The 19,111-nt window shown below is 45.6% G+C and overlaps 1 protein-coding gene across 1 annotated transcript; it reads right to left on the reverse strand.

Annotated features, from left to right (window-relative positions):
* Window positions 1-3,712: 3,712 nt before the first annotated feature.
* LOC139703159 (zinc finger protein 449-like) lies at window positions 3,713-18,679 on the reverse strand. The gene is given in 6 exon segments (XM_071606090.1): window positions 3,713-3,948; window positions 3,951-4,009; window positions 4,011-4,527; window positions 4,801-4,914; window positions 16,252-16,456; window positions 18,377-18,679. Coding segments are annotated over 6 exon segments (1,434 nt in total).
* Between the last annotated feature and the right edge of the window lie 432 nt (window positions 18,680-19,111).

Consider the following 19,111-nt stretch of genomic DNA (forward strand, 5'->3'; position numbering starts at 1 on the left):
TCAACAAATTTCTAGAGGCATATGATTTGCCCAAATTGGATCAGGTTGATCTACACAACTTAAACAGATCAATTTCAAGCGATGAAATAGAAGACGCCATCAGAAGCCTACCAAGCAAGAAAAGCCCAGGACCAGATGCATACACAGCTGAGTTATACGAGACCTTTAAAGAAGAACTAATACCAATATTCTTCAAATTATTTCATGAAATAGAAAACACGGGAGCACTTCCAAACTCATTCTATGAGGCCAATATCACCCTGATTCCAAAACCAGGCAAAGACACAAAGAAGAAAGAAAACACCAGATGAATACTTCTAATGAACATAGATGCAAAAATTCTCAATAAAATTCTGGCAAATCAGATACAAAAACATATCTAAAAGATCGTGCACCACGATCAAGTGGGGTTCATCCCAGGGATGTAAGGTTGGTTCAACATTCGGAAATCAATAAATGTAATTCATTACATCAACACACTTAAAGATAAGAATCATATGATCATCTCAATAGATGCAGAAAAAGCATTTGATAAAATACAGCACCCCCTCATGTTCAAAACACTAGAAACACCAGGGATAACGAACATATCTCAATATTGTAAAAGCTATCTATGCTAAGCCCCAGGCCAACATCATCCTAAATGGAGAAAAACTGAAAGCATTCCCTCTAAAATCTGGAACAGGACAGGGATACCCTCTCTCCCTCTCTCACCACTTCTATTTAACACAGTTGTTGAATCACTGGCCAGAGCAATTAGACGAAAGAAAATAAAGGGATGCATATAGGAAAAGAAGAACTCAAACTAGCACCATTTGCCAATGATATGATTCTATACCTAGAAGACCCAAAAAATTCCACCAGAAAACTTCTAGAACTAGTAAATGAATTCAGCAAAGTAGCAGGATATAAAACCAACACCCATAAATCAAAGGCATTTCTGTATATCAGTGACAAATCCTCTAAGGAAATGAGGAAAACTACCACATTTACAATAGCCTCAAAAAAAAAAAAAAAAAAAAAAAAAAGACTTGGGAATCAACAAAAGAGGTAAAAGATCTCTACAACAAAAACTACAGAATGCTGAAGAAAGATATTAAAGAACACCTTAGACTGGGGATATAGCTCAGTTGCTAGAGCACCTGCCTTGCATGCACAAAGCCCTGGGTTCAGACCATAGCACCACCAAAACAACAACAACAAAAGAAGACCATAGAAGATGGAAAGATCTACCTTGCTGTTGGATAGACAGAATTAAATTTGGGAAAATGACCATAATACCAAAAGCACTATAAACATTTAATGTAATTCCAATCAAAGTCCAAATGACATTCCTCATAGAAACAGGAAAAGCAGTCAAAAATTCATCTGGAAAAATAAGAGACCCAGAATAGCTAAAGCTATCCTGAGCAAGAAGAGTAAAGCAGGTGGCATCACTATACCAGATCTTGAACTATCTACTACAGTGCAATAGTAATAAAAACAGCATGGTATTGGCGAGAAAATAGACTGGTAGACCAATGGTACAGAATATAGGACACAGAGACTAAACCACATAATTACAGTTACCTTATAGCAGACAAAGGCACCAAAAACGTACATTGGAGAAAAGGCAGCCTCTTCAACAAACGGTGCCCGGAAAACTGGAAATCCCTATGCAACAAAATGAAATTAAACTGCTATCTCTCACCATGCAGAAAACTCAACTCAAAGTGGATCAAGGACCTAGGAATTCAACCAGAGACACTGCGCCTGTTAGAAGAAAAAGTAGGCCAAGTCTCCATCATGTCGGATTAGGCCCCAAATTCCTTATAGAGCAAGAATTAAAATCAAGAATCAATAAATGGGATGGATTCAAACTAAACGGCTTCTTCTCAGCAAAAGAAACAATCAGTGAGGTGAATAGAGAGCCTACAGTTTGGGAACATTTTTTTTTCCTACATGTACATCCGATAGAGCACGAATCTCTATCAACAAATGGGCCAAAGAACTGAACAGACACTTCTCAGAAGACATACAATCAGTCAACAGATATATGGAAAAATGTTCAACATCCCTAGCAATTAGAGAAATGCAAACCAAAACTACTCTAAGATTTCACCTCACTCCAGTCAGAATGGCAGCTATTAGGCATAGAAACAACAATAAGTGTTGGCGAGGATGCAGGGGACAAGGCACACTCATACATTGGTGGTGGGACTGCAAAATTGGTGCAACCAATATGGAAAGCAGTATGGAGACTCCTTGGAAAACTGGGAATGGAAACACCATTGGACCCAGCTGTCCCACTCCTCAGTCTATACCCAAAGTACTTAAAAGCAGCATAGTACAGGGACACAGCCACATCAATGTTTATTGCAGCACAGTTCACAATAGCTAAACTGTGGAACCAACCTAGATGCCCTTCAGTAGATGAATGGATAAAGAAAATGTGGTATAGAAGCTGGGGTTGTGGCTCAGTAGTAGAGTGTTGGCCTAGCACGTGCAAGGCCCTGGGTTGGATCCTCAGCACCACATAAAAATAAATAAATAAATAAATAAATAAATAAATAAAGGCATTGTGTCCAACTACAAGTAAAAAAATAAAAAGAAAAAAGAAAAAGTGGTCTATATACACAATAGGGTGTTATTCAGCATTAAAAGAGAATAAAACCATGACATTTGCAGGTAAACGGATGGAGTTGGAGAATATGATGCTAGGGGAAATTATCCAATCCCCAAAACCCAAATGCTGAACGTTTTCTCTGATTTAAGGAGGCTGATTCATAATGCAGATGGGGCACATGGGAGGATTGGATGAGCTGTAGATAGGGGAAAGGGAGGGAGGAGGAGGGAGGGGGCATGGGGGTACGAAATGAGATGGACATCATCACCCTAAGTACGTGTATGAAGACACAGATGGTGTGACTTGACTTTGTGTACAACCAGAGATATGAAAAATTGCTCTATGTGTGTAATATGAATTGTAATGCATTCTGCTTGCTCTCATATATAACAAATTAAAATTTCTTTTAAAAAGGGGGGGAAAGAAGTGGACCATGCGAAAGACCCAAAGGACACAGAAACAGCGCCAGGGCTGCACAAAAGCAGTGCTCCTGGCCTGGCCTCTTGCAGGAGTGGAGAACAGTGCTTGCCCCCATGTTTTAAATATATGTTATATTTTTAGTTGTAGATGGACACAGTATCTTTATTTGTTAATTTTAATGTGGTGCTGAGAATGGAACCCAGTGCCTCACATGTGCTAGCTAGGCAAGCGCTCTACCACTGAGCCAGGACCCCAGCCCCCTGCCCACATGTTTGAGAACAGCATCTCCAGGAGGTTCAGACCTTGAACTGCAAGGTCCAAACCGAAAGAGGGCGAGCCTTGCACTTCCTCCACGGGTCAGACCTTCACGCTTGAAAATACTGCATACCTGCAGAAGGATGGGTCACATCCGCCTTGAGGGTAGGGGCCCCAGGTCCCACAGGAATGCCAGCCTTTCCAGGCCTCTTACTTATGCAAAATTGTGGCGACTTGGGACAAGAACCCAGCGATTAAACCCGATGTTATGCACCTCGCCAGGCAGCAAATGGCAAGAGCAGGAGAACACTCTAGAATGTGCACGCCTGGGAAGGTGCGTTCACACTGGAGCTGAACGCAAAGCTGTTCTGGGAAAGGAGGTCAAACCAAAGCATTGTCCCGCCACAGCCGACCGACCGCAGGCACAGCCCCTTAGGGGTTACAACTGTCACATGGCTCGGGACCCATTTCCTGCACCGGGTTCCCGGGGAACTCTTCTCTGAAGTGCGCGGCCTGGTGCGCGATGAGGCCTGCTTTCTTTATGAAGCTCTTGGAGCAGTGGCTGCAGGTGTAGGGCTTCTCCCCGGTGTGGATTCTCAGGTGGATCATGAGGCTGGATCGCTGCCTGTAGCTTTTCTCACAGTGTTGGCAGGAGAACGGCCTCTCCTGGTGTGAGTCCTCTGGTGCAGAGTAAGAGCTGTCCGCCGGTTGAAGCGCTTCCCACAGCTGACGTTTCTCCTGCGTGTGAGTTTTCAGGTGTCCCATCAGGTTGGCCCTGCTGGCAAACCTTTTGCCGCACTTGTGGCACTGGGAGGTGTCTTTGCCACAGTGCCCCCTCTGGTGCATGGTGAGGTGCGCGCCCTGAGTGAAGCGCTTGTGGCACAGGGAGCACTCGTAGGGCCTCTCCCCGGTGTGGATGCGCACGTGCCGGTCCAGGTCTGAGCGGTGCAGGAAGCCTTTTCCGCAGCCGGGGCACTGGTAACCCAGCTCCCCCGTGTGGATTTTCAGGTGAGCAGAGAGGCGCTTCTTGCAAGCGAAGCACTGTCCACACTGGCCGCAGCGATGGGGTTTCTCTCGCGGCTTCCTCGGCTTGTGGGCTGCCAGGGGCAGGGGCTTTCCCGCCGCACAGGGCCTCAGAAGGTGCAGGCGCTTCCCGGAGGAGCTCAGCAGCTCCACTGAGGGGCCAGCCCTCAGAGGTTCCTGCTTCTGACAGCCCACGCATGGACCAGCACGAAGTGCTTTCGCGTCTAAACAAACGAGACATGGACGTTGCACCCCAGGTTTCTCTGCTCTGGCGCACTTCCTTTGCCTCCCGTCCCAAGAAATGGCAGGTGCAGGAGTCCCCGTGTTCCAGGGAAAACAGGGACACGGAGCCAAAGAAGAGCTCTACTCCCAGCCTCCAGGAAAGGTGGGAACCCCCAGGCACCCTCCCCACCCCCTCCCCCGGAGGAAGGCTGCAGGTTTCTCTTCTTTGTTCCCGGGCGCTGGGGCGCTGGCGCGCTGGCTGAGCCCTAGCCTACCTCTCCTGGACTCAGGTGATTGCTCCATGCGCTGGGCGCCCAGCAGCTCCACCATCCCTGGCTTTCTCCTGCGGTCCAGCCGGCAGCTCCAGCGACACTCTGGGGTGGCATGTCCTGGCCACAGGGAAGATTGGGGAGGAAGGAGAGTGTGAATCACCCCAGGTTTTCCTCTGCCTTGGACAGGCGCCCTCTCCACATCTGCTTCCTCCTCAGTCAGGCTTCCTTTGCCCAGAGCCTCTGCCACACAGTGTTGGTGTGTGTGTTTTAATTCCAAGAAAACAAAAGCAAGTGAGGGGACAAGCCCAATGTGCCTACTTGGAGGCCTTCTCCTCTGATGGGTGGAAGGGTCAGGGCTCCATCCAGGGTAAAGTCACTGAACTGAAAGAGCTTCACGGGAACTTTGGGACTGAGAGTATTTAGCTGAGGGGCAAAATGCAAAGTAAATCTTCCTGTTGTGTGTTGGCATATGGAAGCTGAGGGATGTCCTCTTACTACTGCAAGGGGCAGAGAGAGGCAGGGGCAGGGGCCAACACAAGCTGGAAAACCGCTTACTAGTCTCACTTCTGTAACAATGAAAATGACAACTGAATTGGATTGGAAACCAGCCAGGAGCACCTCTGTATGTGTGTCTCAGCTGAAACCTAGAAGCGGATTCCTCTTCCAATACCCCAAGAAAATACAAACAGTGTCCATCTAGAACAACCAGATAACCTCTCTACCACTCGACGTTCCCGTGCCCAACCGTCCCTGCCCTCACTGACAATCCCTGTGGCTGACTACCTCTCTTTCCTCATCTCTGGCCACGTTGCTACTGCAACATGAATTGTCGGTAGAAATGTTAAAGTGGGATCCAAACAGAGGCTGGTATTGAAATTCGAGCATCACTGAACCACAGTGGCAAGGTAGCTAGCTGCACCAGGCTAACCCCAAGAGAAATCTAAGCTTCAGAACATCATATCAAGACACAGGATACACACACACACACACACACACGTGCGCGCGCGTGCACCTGAAGTTGAGTTTTTCTTGAGAGACGACTGTATACTCCAGATTCCGAAAAATGACATGCATTTCAAATAAAAATCTGCTTGAATTCACAGTTTCGGTTATGCTCACATGGGATCAGAGGATAAGGAGGCACAGCTCAAATAACGCCAGAGGGCAGAGGTCAAAGGGAAGCTGCCATCAAGTGAATTGGGAGGAAACTGCAACATGGGAGTGGGAGGAAGCGGGAAGGCAGTGGAAGAAACATGGGGGCTGGGAATATCCCCAATGGGTGAGAAGCCAAACAGTATGCGAAGGCAGGAAATGCACCTAGGTCTGCTTCCACACCATTCCCCTAGGACCTGAACCTGTCAAAGTCTGCAGAGTTCATCAAATGTCCCTTTGAAACCAGGCCACACACCAGTCCCTTGGTTGGAATGGAAGCTAAAGACCTAGTCAGGGACCGAGAGCAGCCCTCTAGCAGCATCTAGTAGCCACGAGTTGTGCCACAGGGCAGCCCTGCGTCCCGGGCTTTCCCCTTGGCTCCCATATCCCACTGCTGCTTCCTGTAAGCACCACATACAGAGCAAAGGGAACTGCGGCCCCAGCAGCACGCTCTTGGTGCCAGCTTTCAGAGAGGTTGGCTCAAACTGGAGCCTCTTCCTGGGTATTAACCCAATGCATTTTTGGAGTGAGCACCAATTCAGCCCTTCCTGCCAGTCATGATGGTCCTGAGCAGCGCTGGGATCCAGGGGCCTCCATTCCCTGGCCTATGGAAGCCCTACTCCTGTCACTCTCAGTGGTTTGCATTTCCCGACCTTCCGCTCCCAGTACATGGCACCTAGACCCATTCCCCGCCCCCATCTAACCTGGGTCCACATCTGCCACTCTTTTTAGACACTGTTTTTTTTTTATTGGGGGGATTTATGTATCTATCTATTTATTTATTTATTGGTATCAGGGATTGAACCCAGGGGAGCTTAACCATTGAACTACATCCCCAGCCCTTTTTTGAAAAAAAAAAAAATTCTTTAGATACAGGGTCTCACTAAGTTGTTTAGGGCCTCACTAGGTTACTGAGGTTGGCTTTGAGCCTGTGATCCTCCTGCCTCAGCTTCCTGAGCCTTCGGGATTACAGCGGCGTGCCACTGTGTCCGGCCGCCACTCTTGTTACATGGAATAAATTACCATCAATAATACTGAATGAACCTGACACTCATCCACCATATTTTCACAGATCTTGGCACCATTTCTGTGTGCCAAGATGGTGAGGACAGCCGTGGCTCCTGTTACAGGCCAAGAACAAACCATCAGAGGAGACCCAATGTAGGTTAATGCCACAGTCTGGCTGGGCACAAATGCCGCAGTCTGGCTGGGCACACAATCACGAGCCACCACACAGCTTGTAGATTCAAACAGCAACTCTTTATTCCCGAACTCACACCAGCCGTCTACAAACACGTTCTGGGGAAATCCACGTTCTCTGCCCGAATCCACCTCCACTGGGCTTCTATCTCCCCAAAAAATACTGTCTGAATCCCGTGAGAACTCAAGGGGAACTCAGGCAGCAGGATACGCCCTATTCCCAGGAGGAATAATCTTAAACCTTAAACCTGGAACCTAAACTGGGAACGCCCTAAACACGATTATCATAAAACCGGGAACACCCTAATCTGCCTTGGTCCTTGAGCAAGGTCACCTACATTCAATGTCGCTGCAACATGTCAGCAACATGGGGTACGCTGGCAAGGAAATTGTCATACCTACTTGGCTAATGGCTCCCAGCATCTCCCCCCTTCTGATTAATTAAACAACAAGCAATGTGGCTTAAGGACCGTGCCTGGTAGGTTGTCCAATTCAACATATGGTTCTTACCCGTCATCGGAAAACTGACCTTTAGGCGTCAGCCTCCTGTCTTAGGTTGATACCACTGCAATTGAATCATACCCGTCACTGACTACCGGTCCAGCATACAGCCATACTTGTGGATAGGTCTATGCACCAGTGGGGGGGTGAGGTTCTTTGCCTCACCTCTGTTGGCCCCCAAATTTGGCCTTGGTGCCAGTGGGGGAGTGAGGTTAATGTGGCTTATGGACCGTGCCTGGTAGGTTGTCCAATTCAACATATGGTTCTTACCCGTCATCGGAAAACTGACCTTTAGGCGTCAGCCTCCTGTCTTAGGTTGATACCACTGCAATTGAATCATACCCGTCACTGACTACCGGTCCAGCATAAGCCATTGGCCCCCAAATTTTAGACCATCATTAGCAGAAGGGAGGAGGATACAGAAATGCCATGACACCAAGCCAATTGATGGCTCCTTGGGAAAAATTGCATCACTGGTGACACCATCAGCAAAGATATGCCAGCATTACCACAATTCGCTGCACCAAACGATAGTTACATAGTCCAGGCAAGTTCTGCAAGCAGTTCAAAGCAGAGGAATCTATCAATATGTCCATTTCCTCCCAAAATCAGTTTCCTCCCAAAGTAAGTTGACTCTTTGATTGAACATTACTTGTTGAGTTCTTCACTGGCACTGGGATGGAGATAGGAATTCTGGCAATGATGCTAAAGAGACATTATCCTGAAAAGAATTATTAAATATAATGAAAAGGAAAGGTGAAAGTAAACAAACAGATCTGTTAACCTACTTTAAAAACAATCCTTAACAGCCTTTTACCTAATTTAAACTAGTAAACAAACAGATCTGTTAACCACCTTTAAAAACAATCCTTAACAGCTGTTTACCTAATTTAAATTAAACCATTTAAATCACGTGAATAAAAAAAAATAATAATAATAATTCGGATCCATTTTTTCATGAGCGCTCCTCATATAAGAAATATTGACATACGCACATACAGACATACAACACAAAACACAAGAGTGTACAGAAACGTACAACACATAAGAAAATAGTAAAGGCCTTGTAGCTTTACCTGGGTGAAATCTCCATTGCAATGTTTAAAAACTCCACAGTCAAAAAATAAAACTGATCAGAAAAACATTAACCTAGGTTTGTATGAGCTCAAAAAATAAAAATAGAACCTTATGATGTGGAAAAATGCAATAATAAAATAGCTATTGAAAAAAGCATCCTGGTTAATCACTGTCGCAGATGTAAGAATGGCCAAGCTGGAGTTCTGGATATCAGCTGTTATGGATTTGAGTCAAATCATCTTCTTTTCGATCTGTAGAGACTGTTTTAGTTAATCTCTCTGGAATCCAAATGGGCTGCTGTTCTCCCTGTGGAAAAACACAAACAGACCCCCGACTCCAGACAATCACTGGGTCAGGACCTTTCCATTGTCCTGTTAGAATATCTTTCCAAAGTACTTTAGGCTTATGTACATTTTTTGGATACATATGCCTTTCCGCAGCACTAAGTCCTGATGAATCCAAATTTAAAAAGTTTAGAGTAAAAAGCGTTATTTTAAGTTTATCTTTGGGGGATATATACCCCTTTCCAATTCCCTCTTTTTGCTTTAATAAGTATGTTTTAATAGTTTGATGAGCTCTTTCAACTATGCCTTGTCCCTGTGGATTGTATGGGATTCCTGTTATATGAGTAATACCAAATGATGAGCAAAATTGTTTAAAAGAGGTAGAGGTATAGCCAGGACCATTATCAGTTTTTAACTGTTTAGGAACGCCCACAGTGGCAAAATTTTGTAAGCAATGAGCTATAACATCTTTAGTTTTTTCTCCGGCATGAAGGGAGCCCATCAAAAATCCAGAAGAAGTATCGACTGTAACGTGTAAATATTTTAATTTTCCAAATTCTGGCAAGTGTGTGACGTCCATCTGCCAAATATGGTTAGGTATCAGTCCTCTAGGATTGACTCCAAGATTAACTTGTGGTAAAAATGTCACACAATTTTGACATTGTTTTATTATATGTCTGGCTTGTTCCTTAGTTATTTTAAAACGCTTTTGTAAAGTATTAGCATTAACATGAAACCTTTTATGAAAATTTGTAGCTTCTTCAAATGTAGAGAAAATATGTATGTCATGTGTAGTTTTATCTGCTAAATCATTGCCTAAACTAAGGGCTCCAGGCAATCCTGTATGTGCCCTAATATGTCCTATGAAGAATGGATCTTTTCTGTCCCAGATTAGACTTTGTATAGTGGAAAACAAAGAGAAAACAGTAGAAGAAGGGGAAATCCTACCAGCATCTTCAAGAGATACTATAGCATTAACTACATACTGACTATCAGAAAATAAATTAAATACAGAATCTTTAAACATCAAAAAAGCTTGTAAAACTGCATTAAGCTCTACCTTTTGAGCTGATTGTTTCGGTACTAAAAATGTAAAAGTTCGATCTGGGGTAACTACTGCTGCTGTACCATTATTTGACCCATCAGTGAATATATTTGGAGCATTCATGATAGATGTTTTTCTTGTCATTTTAGGAAAAACTACAGGATGCTTAGACCAAAAAGACAACAAAGGATTAGATGGTAAATGATTATCAAATGAAATATTAGATTTACACATGATTATTGCCCAAGTATTTAACTCATTAGCTAACTCATCAATTTGATCCATAGTATATGGAGTAATAATTTTATTGGGAGAAATTCCAAACACTCCCTTCGCTGCTTTTATTCCTTTGAGTATTAATTGTCCTACAGCCTCAGGATACCTAGTAAGAATAGTGTTAGGAGAATAAGATAAATGTATCCATAATAATGGACCTTCTTGCCAAAATACTCCTGTAGGAATATTTTTTGTTGGTAGTACAATAAATAATAAAGGCAAACTTATATCAATTCTATCCAAATGCATATTTTCCATATATGTTTCAATAATTTTTAATGCCTTTCTTGCTTTAGGAGTTAACATGCGGGGTGAATTTGGATCTGATGGACCTTTTAGAATATCAAATAAAGGTCCCAACTCTCCTGTTGGTATACCTAGATAAGGCCTTATCCAATTTATGTCTCCCAATAACTTTTGAAAGTCGTTAAGTGATTTGAGTTGATCTACTCGTATTTGAATTTTTGGTGGACGGACCATGGTTGAGGATAATAGAACTCCTAAATAATTAATTGGAAAATTTAATTGTACTTTATCTATTGCTATCTCTAGATTATAATTTTTTAATAAGTTTGTAAGTGTGGCATAACATTCCAGCAATATGTTTTTATCTTTATGTGCCAATAATACATCATCCATATAGTGAAATATTTGTAGTTCAGGATTTTGATTTCTAAGTGGCTGGATTGCTTTGTTAACATATATTTGGCACATAGTTGGACTGTTAGCCATCCCTTGAGGGAGTACTTTCCATTCATATCTCTGATCAGGACCTTCATGATTTAATGCAGGGATAGTAAATGCAAAACGTGGACTATCCTCGGGATGAATTGGAATTGAAAAAAAACAATCTTTAATATCTATAGCTAAAACATGCCAGGGTTTTGGCAAAGCAGACAATTGAGGAATCCCTGATTGAGCAGGTCCCATAATAACCATCTCATTATTAATGGCTCTTAAATCTTGCAATAATCTCCATTTACCAGATTTCTTTTTGATGACAAAAATGGGAGTATTATGGGGAGATATGGAAGGTTGTATATGTCCTTCCGCTAATTGTTTTTTGACCAGATCATGGGCTACTTGTGTCTTTTCTTTAGTCAGGGGCCACTGAGGAACCCACACTGGTCTTTCTGATTTCCAAGTAATTTTGATTGTCTCAGTGGCCCTTTTTGAAAATCCAACCCATGTCTGTCTGTTCCTTGATCTATTTGTACTGGTGCTGCTATACCTTGCCCTTGTTTTCCTAATCTTTTTTCTTTCCTAAAGCCTTGTCTAGCCCTAGTAGTGGGCGCATTAGGATTGATGTTATTTGTTAACGTCAAACCTAATTGATCTAGGACATCTCGTCCCCATAAATTTATAGGAAGATGATCCAATACATATGGCTGTATAGTTCCTTCACATCCTTCAGGATCCTTCCAATCTAATATCATAGAACTTCTATGGGGATTAGTCGCCACTCCTAGGCCTCGAAGCGTTTGAGTGGCTTGTTGTAATGGCCAATGTTTTGGCCATTCTTGACTAGATATGATGCTAAGGTCAGCTCCTGTGTCCAGTAGCCCATTAAACTCATGACCTTGAATATTTAGTTTTAGCATTGGGCGAGAATCTAAATTTAAAGACAACATAGCCCAATCTACACCTGTGGAGCCTAATCCCCTGGAACCTCTTTCTACACTATGACTAGGAAATTTATTATGTAGGCTGGGTATTATTAACAACTGTGCTATTCTATCTCCTGGTGAAATTACTGATATACCTCTTGGAGAACTAGCTATAATTTTTATTTCACCTACATAATCGGGATCAATTACCCCAGGACTTATCATAAGTCCTTTTAATGTAGATGAACTACGTCCCAGTAATAAGCCTACTGTTCCTTGGGGAAGAGGTCCTTTTACTCCTGTGGGAATGATTTGAACTCCCATCTCTGGAGTTAATACTGCTCTGGCAGAGGCGCAGATATCCAACCCTGCGCTCCCTCGGGTTTGTCTGATGAGGGATTTAATGGACAATGTGTCCTGGGCACTACCCTGATGGTGTTGCTGGGATCCTCCACTGCCCCGTATATTTGTGGTTGTGGGCCCCGGAGCATTGGGCCCCCCTGTCCGTTTTTTGGCAATGGAGCCTGATGCCTTTCTCCACGATATCTTGGATAAATACCTGGTCTTTGTCCGTTTTTTGATAAGGGAGTACCTTCTATGGTGGTTTGAGAACGGCATTCATTAGCCCAATGTCTCCCTCTACGGCATCGTGGGCAAATACCCGGTATTCTATTCCTTTGATACCTACTTTTGTTAAACCCTCCTCCTATGGGGCAATTCCTTTTAAAATGTCCTGTTTGTTCACAATCATAGCATGTTTTTGGCCTGGCATCTAAAGCCTGTTGTACTGCAGCTGCCAAGACTTGCCCTTGTTCATTAATATCTCTACATAATTTAATATATGTGTTTAAATCTTCATGTCTCCATGGTCTAATAACCTCTCTGCAGCAACGATTTGCTTGGTCATAAGCCAGTTGTTTTATTAATGGCATTGCTTGTTCTGTATCCCCAAAAATTTTGGCAGCCGTTTGAATTAGCCTATCTACAAAGTCAGCGTAAGGTTCATTAGCTCTCTGTATTACCTTAGATAGCTGACCTTGTAAATCTCCATGTCCTTGTAAAGTCTTCCATGCCCTAACTGCGTCTGCAGCAATTTGTGCATATATAGCAGGATCATATTCAATTTGTTGCCGTTGACCCTCATAAGGTCCTTTTCCTAACAACATATCTAGATTTCTTTGAGGGTAACCGGCTGCTGCATTTCGCCTAGCTGTCTCCGTGCAAAATTCCTCATTGGCAACCTTCCATAACAAATATTGTCCTCCATTTAGTACAGATTTACACATGCTAGCCCAATCTGCTGGCGTCATGTCCAAGTTAGTAATGGACTCAACCATGCTTACCGTGAAGGGAGCTTGGGGACCATAGGTTGTTACAGCCTCCTTTAACTGCTTCACTGTTTTAAAATCTAATGCACGGTGAATTCGCTGCCCTCCTGCCTGTTCAAGTACAGGGCATGCTAATCTTTGAGGTCCTGTCTCAGGATCCCATTTATCAACTACGGGGTTTGAGGGCCACTCAGCTGTCTCCATCGGTGGGGCTGTTGGTTGAATTACGCCCTCTTGTGATAAAACGGAGTTAGTAACAGCCTCCTGTTGTGGCCTTTTTCCTAACAACCCCTTTTCCTTTAAATTTTCTTCCTCTGTCTGACTAGCTCGAGAGACCTTCTCTTTTGCTTGATCTAAAATGTCTTTCTCCATGGTCTGAACCTCTAACAATTTACTTAACATCTTTTCGGTTTGTTTTTTACTAATTTCTAATCTACTATAAAGATAACGCAACCCAATAAGATAGCACAAAACAAAGCCGAAACTGAATGAAACAAAAACGGAATAAAAAATCGTTGTATCAATTTTCTCTTCCTCAGGGCTGACAAACTTCAAACCTTTAGCCAACCATTTTTCCCAGTTTGCCTGAGAAATTTCTAGGGATAGGCAGCTTGAAACAAAAACAAGATAAATCAAAACAATAACACATTGTTTTTTGAATTGGTCACCCATTCTTTCGCTCTTCCTCAGGGGCGAGCAATTTCACTTACCTCCAAGCTTTAGACGTCCCCGCACGGACCACCAAATGCCACAGTCTGGCTGGGCACAAATGCCGCAGTCTGGCTGGGCACACAATCACGAGCCACCACACAGCTTGTAGATTCAAACAGCAACTCTTTATTCCCGAACTCACACCAGCCGTCTACAAACACGTTCTGGGGAAATCCACGTTCTCTGCCCGAATCCACCTCCACTGGGCTTCTATCTCCCCAAAAAATACTGTCTGAATCCCGTGAGAACTCAAGGGGAACTCAGGCAGCAGGATACGCCCTATTCCCAGGAGGAATAATCTTAAACCTTAAACCTGGAACCTAAACTGGGAACGCCCTAAACACGATTATCATAAAACCGGGAACACCCTAATCTGCCTTGGTCCTTGAGCAAGGTCACCTACATTCAATGTCGCTGCAACATGTCAGCAACATGGGGTACGCTGGCAAGGAAATTGTCATACCTACTTGGCTAATGGCTCCCAGCAGGTTAACAGAAGGAAACTGACACTCACACAAGCTTCAGCAGGAGGGTGCCGGCACACAATTGTTTGTGAGGACATTTGACCATGTCTATTTATATCTTAAAAGGTCTCCATCCACTGAACAAATGACCCTTTTTTGAGAAATGTCTCCTGTGGACACATGGCCCAAGAAGGATGCTCATTGTGGTTTACGGCGTAGCTCCAGGGTGCTGCTGTCAACATCCAGTGCTACTGACAAGCAAAAGGCGAGTCCCTGGGCCATCTTCTGCTGCAGGGTGGGTGGCTCTTGGCTTGAGCCCTGAGGCCAGCCACTCTGGGTTGTGAAGGAAACTACCTGAGCAGTAGTCATACAACGAACATGACCTGCCCTTTTTGCCCTGGTCCCTCTGTCTCAAACCCTGGTGTCCCTTCTTAGCTCCCATTCCACACTGGCCATTTCCACCTGGAAACCCAGGACTGCCCCAAGTTCCACATGTTCAAAGGTCAACTCATCTAGACCTACAAAACCTGATCCTGCCCAGTGTTGTCTGTGTCGGTGATTAATACTGTCGTCTAACCAGTTCACTGGCCAGCAACCAGGATGCCACCTTTTAACCTTTCGTGTCAATCACGTGACACCCCATCAATCCATGAGTCCTCTATTTCAAAACTGCTCATTATCTTTTGAGTCACCCCTTTTCAATCTATCCTCAATGAAACAGCACCCCTACTCCTGCCCACCCCTCAGAGTGTAGCAGCAGGTCTTCTCTCTGCCCCGGGGCCTCTGTACTTGCAGCCCTTCTGCCAAGGCTCCCCCTCCTCACTCCCAACACTCAATGGCTGACTCCAATCCATCCTAGAGCTACTACCCCAGATCCCCCTCCTCCAGAGGTCTTCCCTCTCAGCCTAATGATGGCAAGGGCCCCTGCTGTGTGCTCTGCCAGCATCCTAAGCCCTCCAACACACGTTCCCATCACATATCCAACATATCTGGACTGTCCACCAGAAGTGGGTGCCGGGACAGCTGGGGCTGCTTTCCTGCCTCGTGGACTGTCTAGTCACAGGGTCCAGCAAGATGCCTGGCTCTTCACGGTGCTCAGAACGTTGACTGTGGGAATAAATGTGGAGAAGTGGAAGGGGACACAGTTGCTAAGCCCTGGCCGTGTGCTAGTGATGGGGGCATCCCACATTTCTGTTTTGCAACATGGACCGTTCTCCACCTATTTTCATCTGCAGGGCTCTTTGGTGCTCTCAGGACTACACAGTGTCTTGGTGTGCCAACATGGTGACGCTGAGCTGCTGGGGAAAGGGAGAGGACTCCCACCACACTTGGGCCCAAGCTTCAGTGGGGGAGGGGAGGGCTGGGACAGGGCGTGGGTAGCGATGTAAGGAAATGGCAAAGGGAAGGGAAACAGGAACACCCAGGCATCCAGTCCGGCTGCCTTTCTCCACCTGGCCTTTTCTCCTGCTAGCACGCACCCATTTGTGTCCAGGGCTGTGGTTCTCAAAGGGTGGTGTGTGCAGCACTTTGCTCAGAGACCTTGTTAAACCTGTACCCCAGGTGGTGCTGGGGCTGAGTGACTGCTTACTCATGAGAAGGGTGGTTACTTTCACCTGTTCCCCATGACGCTGTACCCAAAATGCATTTTCCCCTGCTGTTCCCAGAGAGACATCTCCTCTTCCTCCCGCTCCTTTCCATCCAAGAGGTCCATTTCCACTAGGGAATCCATGTTTCCCAGCAACCCCAACCTTTGAGAGCTCTTGTGCGCTCAGTCAGACACAAAAGAGCAGAAAGAAAACCCCGCCTTACCAGGATCCAGAAAGGGCTGGCATTCCCCAGCAGCACCATAGTTCAGCTCCGGAGGCCCTGCCTGTGGGATCCAGGCCCCTGTCACGGGAGCCTCCTGGACAGGTCCCAGTCCCTGGAGTGCAGATGTCTCCAGGTGCATGTTTGGAGACATGGGTACAGTTCCTGAAGGCGCCTGTTCTTCAAAGAGCAAGTCATGCACGTCAACCTGGGGGAAATGCCAGAGTCCATTGCTCAAGAGTCTAGACCCATTGGGAGAAAATCCACCTTGCCCTCACACCAAAGGAAACCTTGCTGCCTTAGCAGTCAAAATAGAGCCACGTGTGTAGTTTAACATTTTCCAGTATTCGCAGGACACAGTGTAAAAAAGGAACTGGGGAGTCCCCAATCTTAATAGCATGTTGTATTTAACACGACATATGGAAACCATCAGGATTGCAGCATGCAATCAATCCAAACAATTACCAAGTACTACCTCCTCTTCCCCTCACAGCTTCTGCATGGGCTATGCAGTTTACACCCACAGCAGGTCTTAACCAGCACTGGCCACATTTCAAGTGCTCAAAAGCCACACGTGGCCCGTGGCTCTTGTGCTGGGCAGGAGCACTTCAAGTGCCAGTCTAGAGCACTTGAAGACGAAATCTTGTATGGTAAACAAAACTAATAAGACAGGAGGGAAGGGAAACCACTAACGCATTCCACTCCGGGGAGGCAGGATCCTTTAGAAGCCTCCTGGTCAGACCTCTCTGTGCCCTGAAGCCAACAGCTCCTGCAGAGCCCTGCCCAACAGGACACCCAGCACTCCAACACCCTGCTAGAAGCACATGCTCCCCTCTCCCGGACACACCGCCCTCCCCTCAGCCCTGCGTTCCCCAAACACAGGCATCCTGTGGTAGGTACTTCTGAACCCAGGGCAGTTCCAATGCCCCTGTGGAGTCTCCAACATATGCTGGCTGGTGCCGGCTACGGGGATTCGGTGGACCAGAGATGGGAGCATCGCTCACCAACCAGAGTTGTTCCGGGTCCCTACCAACTGTGCAGTTCCCCCCTCAGGCATTCATGTAGTTAAAGTACCTCATCGTGGTGACCAGATACCGAGAGACTAATTTTGCATATTTTAGCATGACTTGGATTTCCTAGGAATGCACTGTGCAAATCAAAGGATGGTTACTCTACTTGTTCTGATTTACTAAGACAGTTTTTCAGTTGGGGAGATCATGCGGCAAGTAGCAACAGCGCATAGTGCTTGAGTCTTACTCAACGTCTGACTGTCCCATCCCAGTGACTCTAAGCAGAGATGTAGGCATCTGACAACTTCATGATGTCTTCCAGTGAAGTCCAGCCCCAGCATGTTTATGCAGAAATGCACATTCGTTAAGAACCAACTATGTTCATTCTCCTTTACATCCTCTCTGGACTCGACTTGACCCACAGTTGACAAACTTTCTCTGAAGAGCCAAAATAGTACATATTTTAGAGTGTGGGCTACATTTACTCTGTCATTTCTTTTCTGTCTTCCTCCTCACTTAAATTTACTTGTTGAGATCTTATATGATTGGTAGGTACTAGGGTTGGAAGCCAGGGAGGTTTTAGCACTTAGCTGCACCTCCGGCCTTTTATGTTTTATCGGAGACAGGTTCTCAGTAAGTTGTGGAGCCTGGCCTCAAGCTCGCCATCTTCCTGCCTCAGCCTCCCAAGCGGATGGGATGACAGGCCTGTGACACCCCTCCGGCTCCTCTTTTGGGGAACCGATTCACGAAGACGGTAAAAATCACCAGGGGCTTGCAGGGCACATACAAACAGACTGTGGCCAGATGAGGCCTGCAGGCCATAGAGCAAATTATTGAAGCTCATGGTTGATGCACGTGGGTAGATGATGTCATTTGTGAATTTCACTTGCGGATAATTGAGGAGACATTACAGAATATGTGTTGTGGATGCGAGACAGGGTCTGATAGGGTTCGGAATCATGGACTGAGAGGCTGATTCCAGGGGAAGGGAAAATGAAAAGGGATCTGGAGAACCACTGGGGCTGTGGACTGACACACAGACAAAATGAGTGTTCCAGGCCCTGCTGCCGTAGCTCCTCTTTTGCACTAATAGCCGAAACCCCAAACTCTTTTCTCACCTGCAGCTCTGGTATGTGACGCTGTCTCTGCCAGTCTTCTATCAGGGCCAAAAGCCTTTCTTTACTCTCCGGGCCATATGCGCTCACCCAGGTCTCCATCTCCGTGGGCAGTATAGTTAGGAATTGCTCCAACACCAGCAGCTCCAGGATTTGCTCCATAGACCGCATCTTTGGCTTCAGCCACCCACAGCAAAGCTCCCAGAGCCTGCTGAAAACTTCCCGAGGCCCCACCGCCTGCGTGTACTGGAACTGCCTGAAATGCTGGCGGAACACTTCACAGTCCTTGCTGAAGTCCTGCAGCATAGGGTCCCGCATGCACAGCCAGGTGGCCTCGGTGGCAGTGCCTGGGCCAAGAGCCATCGCCCCCTCTGGGAGTTTAGTTTATCTGGAGCCTGAGGTCTCAGGTTCGATGGTCCTCCTGGAGCTGAGGGTGAAAAAACATGAGAAAGAAGACACAGCCGTGAAGACAAAAAGGCATTAGAAACTGCCCTCAAGTTTGAGAACCTGCTGCAAGCTTCAAACTCACTTCCCAGGAAAATGCACGTATGCATCCAACTCTGCATTCAGGTCCCCCAACAGCAGGAATAAATACCACGTCTCTCTGAGGCTTAGAGGGAAAAATGCTGAGACTTGAGGAGCTGTCTGCCCTAGCCGAACTATGGACTGCTTGATCACTAATCAGATATTTAAAAAAAAAAAAAAAAAACTCTCCACCAGATTTTATCAATCATCCGT

The sequence above is a fragment of the Marmota flaviventris genome, chromosome X, assembly GCF_047511675.1.
Source record: "Marmota flaviventris isolate mMarFla1 chromosome X, mMarFla1.hap1, whole genome shotgun sequence".
NCBI classification, from domain to species: Eukaryota; Metazoa; Chordata; class Mammalia; order Rodentia; family Sciuridae; genus Marmota; species Marmota flaviventris.